The 13,085-nt window shown below is 39.7% G+C and overlaps 1 protein-coding gene across 6 annotated transcripts in view; it reads left to right on the forward strand.

The window, feature by feature from the left end:
- Positions 1-13,085, forward strand: part of rapgef6 (Rap guanine nucleotide exchange factor (GEF) 6) — a 161,602-nt gene that overhangs the window by 29,878 nt on the left and 118,639 nt on the right. For all 6 annotated transcript variants that reach the window (XM_030438059.1, XM_030438065.1, XM_030438062.1 and 3 more), the window contains exons 2-4: positions 5,361-5,431; positions 6,916-6,972; positions 11,904-11,987. In XM_030438059.1, coding sequence (XP_030293919.1) covers positions 5,361-5,431; positions 6,916-6,972; positions 11,904-11,987 — 212 coding nt within the window. The remainder of the gene's footprint in view (positions 1-5,360; positions 5,432-6,915; positions 6,973-11,903; positions 11,988-13,085) is intronic.

A 13,085-nucleotide genomic window follows, 5' to 3' on the forward strand; every position in this document is an offset into this window, starting at 1 on the left:
ATATAGGTTATTATGTTATTGGACTATATGTCATCTTAGATTTTGGATATCATATCATGATTTGGAGTAAGTGTTGTCTGGTTCTAAACACTGTGTGACAGTAAATTGATGTGATTCCCTGAACTTACCAGACTGTTCTAATACTAGAGATGCACCAGATTTCATTTTGGACATTGTAAACATTGTAGCTGAGCGCTATGATTTGAGCATTTTCTTAGAAGATAAGGATCTGTTGTCTGACCCACAGCTGAAATGTTTTTATTCCGCTCAAATGTGGAATGCGCACGGCATTTCAGAGAGACTCCTGTTTTGACATTTCACAATTTGGGGTCCTGGATATCCAATAAAAACTGCGTAATTGCTTATAAGAACTAAATAAAATTCACTTCCCCATTTCAGTAACAGGCCATTTAAATAGTTTCCATTGTTATTAGTCATTCGCAATCTGTCAAAATCTGAAAAGGTAAAGATAGTTGCTATCTGTGTAAAAGTACAAATAGTTATCCCTACAATAGTGTCGCAACATTGATGTTGAGGTATTTTGTTAAAGATATTGTGATTTTGTCACTCAGTCCTAGCATTTATGAAGTGGTTTTGTGGAGATTTTAAAATGGCGAGATATACATTGTGTTTCTGATGCAGCTTAAGAATATCGGGATATCACTTAACCCCACTATCAATTGTCTACAGTAATTGTTAATTGACATCTGTTATGATGTGTCAATGAAAAAAGTCACTTAGCTACTTAAAATTCTCAAAATTCCACCATCCTCCATCATCTACAAAACACATTCTTTATTTTAAGAAAGATGTGTATGTAGATCTGCGTCTTAGTCAGTGATGTGAGACACTTCTCTGTTATCGCCTCCAACATGCTACAGGGGCCAAAACTTGGTGTCATTAGCGAAGAAAAAAAAAAAAAAAGTGCTACTGTGTCTTTTTGTATCAGGCAGAGTATTCAATGTAACCCTGTAACACACTAGTAAAGAGGGGTGAGGTGGGTTTTAGGAGTCTGTCTCGCCTAATCCGAGCACCCACGCTTTCAAGTCGCCTCAGGCCTTTATGTCCTGACATACACACACTTGCTGTACATGCACACATGCATGCTCAGCAACACGACAGGAGTGCTTACTGCAGCAGTTTGTTGTGCTCACTAACCCAGTTAACTGTGAGTTAAAGTCAATACAGTTCTACTTCCATACTACTGTGAACCAGGCTTTTTAATGCCTGCTCTCTGCTCACTGCATTTGCCCTGGGATCAGTAAATGGAGGTTACAACTCGCGTTGCTGGTCAGCTGGCCAGGTCGACCTGTGTCCTTCAGTGTTTAACTCTTATCTAAATGGCAGTTGTCTGTGTTTTATAGAGCGTGCTGTTTTCGTCTTAGAGGGAACTAAGTGTTTCCCTTCCTCTTAACAGTTATCAGATATATCTACTCAAGTGTGATTTCATGAATGTAAAAACATCTTGCATTATAACCATGTTCAGAAGCATAGTCTCCTGTTTCACTCCTTTACTTCTGTCTCCCATGGGGTCCAATAGAGTTTTCATTAAAAAGAAAAAAAAATACTTATTTTGTCCAACCAACTGTCCAAACACTCGTCATTTACTAACATAAACACACAGAAAAGCGGCAAATTCTTACATTAAGATGCTGTAGCCAGCAGATGTTTAACATTTTTGCTTGAAAATGTATTTGAACGATTGATTATCAGAATTATTGGCAATAAGTCTTCTTTCAATCGACTTGTCAGTTGACCAGCTGATCGTTGCAGCTATAGAAACTTTTGAAGTATGAAGAAACTACACCTGCCTTTCGACTGGAGGAACCAGTCTAAACCAAGTTTAGTACGATAGTTCAAGGAGCTATGGGCAGCTTTACAAGCAGGGTTTGCAAGGCTTACCGCCACTGACTGATCAACCATAGATGCCACAGCAGCTACAACTTTTGTACCTCTTAAATTGTCATCGTCAGTTAATTGGTACTCTGTTTCAAACTTTAAACACACAACAACAAAAAAAGTCAATAAAATCCAATGATAAACAAAGAAAACGTAGTGTAATATCAGCCAGAGATCTCCCCAAATTGTTGGGTGTTCACAGCAGAGTTGAGAAACTACGGGCAGCAAAGACAACCTTCGCGCTAGCAACCTACTTTCTGAAACTACACTACAAGTTACAGTTACCTGGTTGCTAGCAGCTGTTACATCAGCTACAAAGATTTAGCCATTTTAATTCCAGGGCGTGCTTCCCCACATGTTCACCCCTGACACTATTTTAGAGTGGCGCTGTTGCTGCATTGGCCTTTTCGCTGCCCATGATTATTTTGATTGTTTTAAGTTAACAAACTTACCTGAGCATTTTAACCCCTATACCAGAATGATGATAAGAGATCAGGAAGATTTTTCTCCAGTGTTGTGGCACTAGGTCTGACTATGTGAGACTAGAAGAAGGTGAACCAACTGCTACTGATCTGATATGAGGTGTTTGTGTGACTGCCCGTCTTACTCTGTCCGTCTTCCCCTCATGTGTACTTTCTCTCTGAACCTTCCTTCCTGTGTCAGACTGAGCCAACAGCACATCAGAGGTGTGCCGGTCGGTTTCATTAAAGGCTCTCCAATCCCCAGTGTTCATCTCTGCTTCCGCCGGCTCCCGCTGCTTGACTCAGTTTACCTGTGCACGCACGCACACACACACACGCACACGCAGAAACCAAGACACTTACAGTATGCTTTCACAAAAACATGCTGCATTCTCTTTTAGTCTCTCTCTCTCTGTCTCTCTGTGCTATATGTTCTATAGTATTGCTTTAATATCCTGTAGTACTTCCCGTGTTTCGTTTTTAAAGATTTTTGAACACGTCTTTTATTCTTTCACCAGTCCGTGATCACATTTGTTGAGTCTTGGCGAAAGTTTCAAACAACCTTATTGTGGCATTGAAATGATTTCCAGTTACACTCCCTCAGAGTACACATGAAAGTTGTGTCTGGCTGTCAGTATTTGTATGAAACACTTGGCAATAATTTCAAACAAATCCTCAATCTGCCTAAGCACTATGTAAACAAAGTCAGTAGTGAGGAAGTGGTTCCAACAAAGGCAACACTTCAAATATGAGTCTGTCGGCGAGGGATATTCTGAGTTATTAGTTTCAGATTAGGGCACTGTAGCTGCATGTGTGCAGCTGCGCCTTGGTTTATCCGAAAAGTGGGATTATTGTTATGGAAAATATTTTAACCGTCAGTAATCTAGAAGCTGCACTGATTCGTCGGAACTACTCATTGACGCTTGCATTTTTTGTTTAAATGTACTAATTTGGTTTAAGTGCTGGCTTTTAGAGGACCATTTCAGTTTTACAGGAAATGTATTAATGTATGATGCTGGACAGGACACCAGCTACCATGGAATGACAAAAAAACTAGTCGACAGCATTAGAGAAAGGTGTCGATTTCAGGTTAGGGGTGTTGCTGTATCGCGATATTCATGATAATTGTGATATCAAAAAATGAAAAAAATCGGAATTATCAAGTGATAATTTTCGGCCTTCCGCATCCTTTTCCATTTAGTGTGCTTTTCTCTCTCTCCACCTCCCTACAATCCCTACAAGAGTAAAAACACCGTCAACAAAAAAATCCTATCACAATAATGTCATTTTTGTGATTTCATTTGGCAATGATAATTGTGTAGTGAAAATCCGATCTAGTGTCAAACTTGTGTTGGACGGCCTTTTCTTTAAAGGAAGAGTTCAAGACATTTTGGAAACCACACCATTTGTCTGTACAGTGAATATAAAGCTTCTGCCAGTAACCTTGTAGCTTAGCTTAGCATAAAGACTGGACATGAGGAGAAACGGCTAGCCTAGCTTTGTCCAAAGGCCATAACTGCCTCCCGGCAGCCAGTGGAGACTCCAGGAAGGAGTCCAGGAGACTTAAGGAGTAGTCCTCCTTAACCAAGAAATAGTGCAAACATAACCCCCTGAATTGGTGAACTGTTTTAATACTTAAACAAAGAAGGTTTGTATGTTAGTTATTGCCATTTAGAGGTTCTGGAGGTGGATTTTGTGCGCCTGACATATCAGTTGGTCGATATCGCCGTTCTTTGCACCGGTGTCATTTTGACAATACGGTTTATTGTCTTTTTCCTGGCTCTCTTGCATATCTCTGCCACAAGTGTCGCGTTTGAGGGATCGTTGCAAAACATATGGGAAAGTTGGGCTCCATTTTGGACAGAGCCAGGCGTGCAGTATCCGCTGGTTCCCAGTCTTTGTGCAAAGCTATGTTAGCATCTGCTGACGGTAGTTTTACATGTATCATACAGAATCAAGGGTGGTGCCAATCTTGTCATCTAACTGTGGCAAGAAAGCTGATAACATATTACCCCAAATGTCAAACTATTTGACCTAATGATTTAATATATACTGTTGAGCATGGCAATAAAACTGTTTTATTAGACTGTTTTTAATGTATTAAAGCAGATCCACCAGATTCAAAAATAGAGCAGCTTTCCAAGAGAAAAGAAGTAATGTGTTCCTCTCTGTAATGAAACTGCCCTGTGTCCATCTGTGTGTTGTGTGCGTACATAACCAAGCCAGCCATGTAGTCCACCTGTTAAAACTAGTTGCCCTGTGGCCTCAATAGCCACTGTGTTTGTTTAATCCTGCAGATGCTTATATGAAGCTGTTGCCTTCACACACACACACACGCACACAAACACACACTCTGTCAACCTCTTAATGTTTTGACAGCTGGCCCTGATAGAGTACTATTTTAAGGCCGTGGGTGGATATATCTGTGCTTGTCTCACTGCTGTCATGTGCGTACATAAGTGGCATGCCTGCCTGTCTGGTTCGAGGGTGTCAATTTGATAGGCAGCGTTTGGCATCGTCTGAGTGGCCTCTGTCAAAGTACTGCACTAGATATGATTTACACGCCGCCGAGACGTTTCACACACTCTAAACAATGAGCTAATCTTTTGAAAGCTTTTACTTTTCAGATACTACACGCAATCTTGACAGTCTGCAGACTTTACAAACTTGTGTGTAGATATATTGTTCGAAGTGGCTTTGAATGTAGTTTTTGAAATGGCTTCACAGAGAATAGACTGATTAGTAGCCTGGCTAAACAATGTGCTGATATTAACATGATTGCAAATGTTTTTTGTTTTTCATTATTGCCTGTGACTGGGTATTGTGCTTTTTTGTGCTAGGATTATAATGAAGTTTAGATTTCTGATATCAAGGAGTGAGAGTTTTCCCATATTGTGTGTGGAAATATATCTCTTCATATTTTCTCTCTTTCATATTTTCTTCTTGGATTGGTTGGTTGATGTTCACTTATATTGTCTTTATTATCTTTCTGTCTTGCAGGACCTGCACACCATCTACTGCAACCTCTACCATATGGACGTCCTCGCTCACCTGAGGGAACATCAGCTAAGGTGAGTTGTTGACATTTTCCACTAAAACCAAAGTTCTGTTTTAGTCTTATCGTCTTTTTATATATATTCCCAGAATTTTGATTTACTTCTAATAAATGAGGCGTCAATCACAGTATCTGTTTACCAAAGTAGCTTCAGAGTGGCCTACTGGAAAACTTTGTGAATGACTTTTCATATTTGACACACCCTGCCCAACCAAGTTCAAGACCATGGACTGCTTAGAATTTCAATGGAAATGCCTCCTGGCCCAGGTTGGTTTCCCGCTCTGGCTTTATCATTCACAGGATGTTCAGGCTGAGGAGCCTTTAGACATTTATATCTACATACCAGGCATGTTTGTAATGTTCTGCATCAAGTCTGGAATGTTTTTAGACGCTTGAGCTGCTGACAACAATGATGGTTGAACAAGACTGTTCACTTTAATATGCGGGTGACTGAGCCCTCCTCCTAACAAACAATGGTGCGAGATTATAATCTGAACCATTTACAAGAAATAATTCCACAATGCAGGGGTTAAGGGACACAGATATACACATCTGTGTACACAAGTTCCCATGAACAGCAAATGGAGTATAGATATATGTTTCCTGCTAAAAAAATAAAAGGCTTCTAGTTAGGCACTTCTACTGTAGTCAGTAATGCTAATAATATGTTACAGCCAACGCCATGGAGCTAGTGGTCTGCCGACTCTCCTCGAACTAGCAGCTCCTGGTGACCGGAGGACAATGTGACCTTACAGGGTTTGGCTCCTGGCACCCTGACACTGCAATAGCAAATAGGACCGCTAACAAGCCATCAGCAGCAAAGTTTAGCAACAGTTAGCAATCATTGTAGCAACAAAGCTAGTGGTATAAATCCATCAGGGAGCTCCATAAATCACCTCCATTCTGGAACTGGCCTCCATTGTTGGCTGCAACAATCGGTCCAGAGGTGTTTATTGGGAGGCTGCTAGTTAGCAACAGTAAGCAGATGAAACAAGTTAAGATATTTGTCCAGAGTTCAGGAAGGACAGCACAAGATACTTTCTCAATAGACTATAATCCAGTTTCACCCAAACCGATTAATAAACTTCCAAAATTGTGTCTTCGTTTTGTTTATGTTTTTGACGTCATAGTAACTTTTCATAGCAGTTTGTCATGCTGACATGATGAAATCACAGAGGCCTCAGTCCAATTATCAAGCTACACTTACTTTTGAATGCACTTCACATGTGTTTACAAACCCTGGTTTTGTTGATATTGTGTTCAACTGGCCAAAGATGCAGCACAATTTTGCCACATGAGACCAAACAAAATGAAATGTAGCTTGTGCAGGAGTAGCAGGTCACTGTAGCACTCTGAGATGGCAGACGCTAATGAAACGGCAGAACTTGATGCCTTCTCTGAAACGAGTCTAGGTTGAATGTGTGATGGATTTTGAGAGCGATAAGTGTTTCATGAATGTTTTGTGAAGAGAAAACGTGAACATCTTTCTCCCTCTCTCAGGTCGATGTGCACCTCAGCCAGGTATGAGAGACATGAGGCTAACCACATCCTGTTCTAGTAAGTACAAGTTCTCACACTGTGCAGGAAGCACTCTGCTTGTTCTGCTGCACTGACTCTCTCTGTTTATTCAAATAGCTGCTGAGGGAAGCTTGTTTTATTCAAATATGAGTTGGTTTTATAACCAGTATTTACAAAGTTCAAGTTTCACAATATTTTAATAGGAGTGTCCTGCTTCACAATCACAAAATCCTGAATATTCACACCTCTTAACTGCCTAGAATAACAACAGTGTATCAGTTTTGTCTACGAAGCAGCCACACTAAAACAAACCATCACATCAGCATGGTTGACTTATTTAACTCACTTATATTACTATGTTATACTTGGATTTGGATGACAAGCCAGATCGTTGCCTTAAAAGGGGGATTTTGTTGTATTTATCCTGAATGTATCTCTAATGTAACTCATAAAGACTGCTCTTTTGATTTTATAGTTCCCAGCTATACTCTTAAAATTCCTTTTCCCCAGTTTAATATCTTGTGTAGTTTGTTTTCAAAACTGTCTTAAACACTGTGTTGAAGGATACGGCTGGCGTTATTCTTTTACTCTTGTAAATGTCAGCGGATCCTACTAAAAGGACCAAAAGAAAATCTGTAATCTGACAAATAACAAATGGTCTAAAAATCTGTCAGCCTATTTGTAACTACTGAAGGGAAAAATCTTTATACATTGGCCATTAATATATCCTTATCCATGGTTTATATCATTTAAAGAAAAAAAAAAAAAGCTGAATAATTTGTCAGATTCACACTTGGAAACTGTACTGCACTAAATTACCCATACACTAACAATTAGATCATTTTTGCCCAACAGCATGCTAATGAAAGAAGAATTTGATCAATGTTGTGTGCTGTATATGTTCAGTGCATTGTGTTTTTTTATAATAATTTACACATTTTATGTAAAGAATGCCATAAAAAGCTATCTTTAAAACATCTGTTTTATTGTTATAACTGTTAAGATTCAAGACTATTCCTCTGGGTTCCTTAGCTCTTTGGCACAGACAAATTAGATATAGCATGCTCTGATGCAGCTTTTTAGTGGAACCAGTTCATTGTTGGTTTTGGTCTTTTTAATCAAATATGTTGATAAGAAAAAATATATAATATCAACTAACGTATTCTTAGAAATGGCTAAATTTGACATCGTCAAACCTGTAGATTGCCCTGTCACCATTACCAAGTTTGTTGGACAATACATTTCTCTGGGAAATAATTGCAATACAATATATCATTGTCGTTTTAAGACCATTTCATGGCACTGATGTAATGACAATATTTTAGTGTAATAATGAAAGAGCAAATAACTCTTAGTTAATGAAAAATACAAATATTGTAAAACCATGCAACTAAAGTTATATGTAAAATGGACTCGGGCTCTGTAAAGGTGAAACTCTCGCCAAAATGCAACCTAGGCTTTTTTTGTGAATGTATATGAGTCAGACCTTTGTGTAAAAGCATAATTATGAGGAATGAGGCACTTTTAAGACTTACCGTATTTTCGTTTTCGGGTCAAGCTCATTTTCAATGGGAGTGTGCTGGGCAAAATCTATGTTGGCATCGAAATCGCAAGTGTTTTAAAAGTAGAGATTTTGATGCTAACATAAAATTTGCCCCACTCAACCACATTGAAAATGAGCTTGACCCAAAAACGAAAATACGTTAAATCTTAAAAGTGCCTCTTTCGTCTTAATTATGCTTTTACACGAAGGTTTGACACGTATACATTCATAAAAAAAGCCTAGGTTGCATTTTGGCAAGAGTTTCACTTTAACAAAGACTGCACGCAAACATGGACTATATCAAGGTCAAGAATGAGCGAGGTCATGTTATTATGTATCAATATGTATGTTATGTACAGTAAGTTGGGGAGAAATATAGTGAAAGCTTCGTTGAACAGGTTGACATCTACCTATTATCTGCAGCTCAATTGTTATACACACATTTCTCAGCTAACAAACTCATAAGAGAAACTGTTATAAGTAAAACTGAATTGAGGCTGCTGTTGAATTATACACCTTATGTGTTGCTAGATGAAACTGGCCAGTAAAAGTCCAAGTCTTCTGCAGGAGGTGTCATAGCGTTTGATACTTTTTCCTGAGGCCAACTCCACATCCAGTGATAGCTTGTCTGCTATCTCTTCTGTCTGTCTGTCTGTCTGTCAGGGTGTGTGAATAAGACGGATGAGTCAGATGGTAAAAAAAATAAAAAAAAGTAATTTTAGCATCATACGAGGTGTGGATTTGGAGGAAAACTAGTCAAGAGGAAGACTGACTAGAAGGAGAAGTTGGATGATGATGCGAGCAGTGAGGAAGTAGCGGGCAAATGAAAAATGTAAGAAGGTATGTTAAGAGACAGCACATGAGAGGAGAGGACTGCAGAGGGGGGAGAGCAAACAAGAGGTGAATATGCTGAAGAGAAAGAAGAAGAAAATTATAGCAACGTCAAGAGGGGGGAGAAACGAGAAAATGAGAAGCGGTTAAAAATGAGGAATTTGAAGTAAGATAGAAGAGGGATGAGGTGTTGATGTGGAGGAAGTGTTCGAGACAGAGGGAGGACAGAGACGGATGAGAGGATGAGAGAAGCTTTACGTGCTGTTGATGTATTGTCATGCTCGCTAGAATCACATTAGACCCTCGGCGGTTTAATTTGAAATCACATAAACACAAACACACAAACTTTATCTCCTGTCTCTCTACCAGGGCCTCGTCTTGAGTACCTTAACCCAGAACAAAGCGCCTGCCATGTCCAGTTAGCCAGCTTTTTCACACACACACACACACACACACACACACACACACACACACACACACACACACACACACACACACACACACACACACACACACACACACTACAGACATCAGATGAGGGCAATCAATGAAACCATAACAGCAGTTAATCATGTGGGCCTCACTTAAACCCCGACAGTGCAACAAGAAAATAGTCACCTTTTTCTTCTTTCAAACATGATTATATTACGTCTGCATCCACTGCAAAACAATCAATGACAAAGATCCCCAAGCGCAATCAAAAGGGACGCAGAATGGATGATTCCCCATGTTATTCGTCAGTTTTTCTTTCAATTAATTTACAGCTGTTAAATGCTTAGTTAATTTCTCAATACTCTTTTTTTAAATTGCAGCAATCTGTAGATGAAACATTAGCTGCTGCAAATATTCCTAATCTTTCTTGTTGGTTGTTATCGTAGAATATTAGCAAATGCAATCATGGTCATTACCTAACTTAACATGGTTCTGCTTTCACTGTAGTTCTGCTAGTCGTGTTGCTGTACCTAATTGTCCAAGATGGCACATGTTCTTGCACGTGTGACACTCGGATCAGGTAGCGACAGTTCTTACCTGTCGACTTGCCGTCCTGCCATAGATGAACTTTTGTATTCTCCAGGGTTGATGATGTTTTCAAAAGGGTGCAGCTAGATGTGAAAGTGAATAACCTCTGTGCACATATTTCAATGCATATGGAAATTGTTAGTTTATATAGGAAAGCTTCTGTCTTCTGGGAAGAAGAGGCAGAAATGTTCTTTCCATGGGGTAGAGTTAGAAATGAGGAATGTTTGAAGGGTGGAGCTTAGAAGAGGGCTTAGCTTTGTGTCAAGTTTCTCTGGTCATAACTAAAAACACATATATGATATGTTCACCCCTGACTGACTTCTTCATATATGATTGTGTCTCTGCTTGCAGCTGACTTGAGCACACAGCGAACTAGCAAGTTGTTGGAGGTAATCGAAAAAAATCCACACATGAAAAAGTGTGGACAGTCAGATAGCTCGTATTTTGGATGTGTTCATCTTCAGAGAAGTAATTTCATGTTGCATCTGCAGTGAATGACCGTCCTTTCAGCGTGACTGCCTATCTTTAATGGATTCTCTTCACCTTACAGTGATGCACATTATGTCAAGGCTCTATAGTGCCTGACATCCTATGGATACATTTATGGTAATGCAAAATGCAGCATTTGGGATTCAAAGCTCAGAAGTGCACTTTAAATTTCCTTTCAGACATCTTGATCTTCAGTTCCCTTTACAGAACTCATACATTTTTCAAAACGTTGGGAAAAATGTCACCAAAGAATGTATCAAATTGATCTTTCTCAGGCAGTTCAGCCTTAAATGTATGGATGGCCTTTTTCTCCCCAAGTCTTAAAAGATAGCTATGATGACACCTTAAATGCAGCTGAGGTAATGGAACCCCCTACTACTTAGCAAAATGTATGCAAAATTTATAAGTTAAGATTCAATCTAAAGGCGCTAAAAAGCCTCAAACCTGCATTCTTTCTAATGACCAGCAGGAGGCGTCTCTGATTGTATGTAAGCTTATGACAAATTCACCCTAAGTCTCAGTTGATTTATAGCTCCGTAAACTGTTTCCGGATGAGTTTATGGTCCCAGTTGCTTGGTTCAAGTCCTTTTCAACACAGCATGATGTTCATTTTGTAAATTGTGGTCACATTTACGGTAAAATAGAGCGTGATACGCTTTAGGGCTCGGTTACCTCGTGGTTGACAAGTTGCTGACATGGCACGTCCTCTGGTTCTCATTCAGATCCAGTCAGGATATCCTCCACAGCTCCACCCTCTTGTCTGAATACAGTCACCTCTGGCTCCAAATAAACAATACCGAACTTGAAGGGGAGAAAAACTGTAGCCCATAAATCAATCGGAGACATTGCGGTGGGTTTAAACTTGGGCAGGACCTGTCCAGCAGATGAATTTAAAAAATCCGACCAGCCTACAAAGACGTTATTCAGTTGATACAATTTTAAAATATGAAATGCAACAAAAGTTCAGAAATTATAATGCTGAAGGTTTACAATTGATGCTTTGTAACATTTATTACATTGTGAGGTGTCATGAAGTACAGACTGCAGTGTTTCATACGAGTATGTTCTTTCTCTCTGTCTGTTTCAGCCCAGACAGCATCGCTACCTGTTGGTACATCCTGCTCTCTGGGTCGGTCTTCGTCAAGGAGCACATGTACCTGGCAAGATGCTGGTATGTAACAATCACCCACACTCAGACGCGCAACCAGAGAACAGCGTAATGGTGGGGTGAGACGAGAAGGTGTCATATAGTGAGGGGAGGTCGGATTCGTCTGACATTACACATGAAGCTACACTACCTCGTCACCTTGTCATGTGGAGTTTGAATGTGTGTTTCTGTCCGTCTGTGTGTTTTTATCTGTGACATGAAAATGGAAACTGTGTGTCTCTTGAGGAAAAGACTATAGGCCTTCACACACACTCACATTTATATGTCACACTGTGGCTCTATGACTTTAATGCAGACATGTCAGGAAGAAAGCGTGCTGATATGAGGGATTTAAAGACTTCTCGTGGGACCTGAATGTCTTGGCAGTCAAAAATCTTTGTCATGTCACCGGTTGGTGCCGAAGGAGCTTTGAGGTCTTGGTGGAGATTAATTGGGAAATATTATGTGATCTGATAATGCCATGTCACAAGTACAAATCAGCTCCTCCTCCTCAGACACGTCGGAATGCAAAACCAGCATAGAAATACCTTTTTTAAACAGACATCTTGCACCTGTTTAAACAAAGGAATTGATTGTAATAGGGAAAACTGTGACAGAGATTGCTTGAGGTCGCCCCTCAGCTCCTGGTTTACCTTCCCTCTTGTTGCTGTTGGACTGAAACGGAGGCAACACTTGCCAGAAACGGAAAGGAGGGGGGCAGGTACCGTCTGTTCAGTAATGTCTAAATTATGACCTAAAGGGTGTTGGCCATGAATTCAGAATGATAGCTAAAGTATGGTCGCACACACCAGCATACATTCGTATTTGCAGGCTTCCTAGAAGTCATGACATTTCTTGAAAATGTGTTTTAAGTTTTCAGTTGACTGAAATCTTTCGCAGTATGTAATAATCATGGAGTATTATGAATCATTTTACAGGAAGGATCTTTATCAGTGCAGTGCATTTCACACTTTGACAAGGTTCACACACATGTTGTGTAAGTCAGTGGTTTTCACCTGGTATCCTGTAGTTTAAATCACTGTTCACATCAGTTTTACTATTGCATGACATTTGCTAAGTTGATTGCGATTAATGATTACCAAAATATTTGCAGAAACAAAT

This window comes from Sparus aurata, chromosome 13 (assembly GCF_900880675.1).
Source record: "Sparus aurata chromosome 13, fSpaAur1.1, whole genome shotgun sequence".
NCBI lineage: Eukaryota > Metazoa > Chordata > Actinopteri > Spariformes > Sparidae > Sparus > Sparus aurata.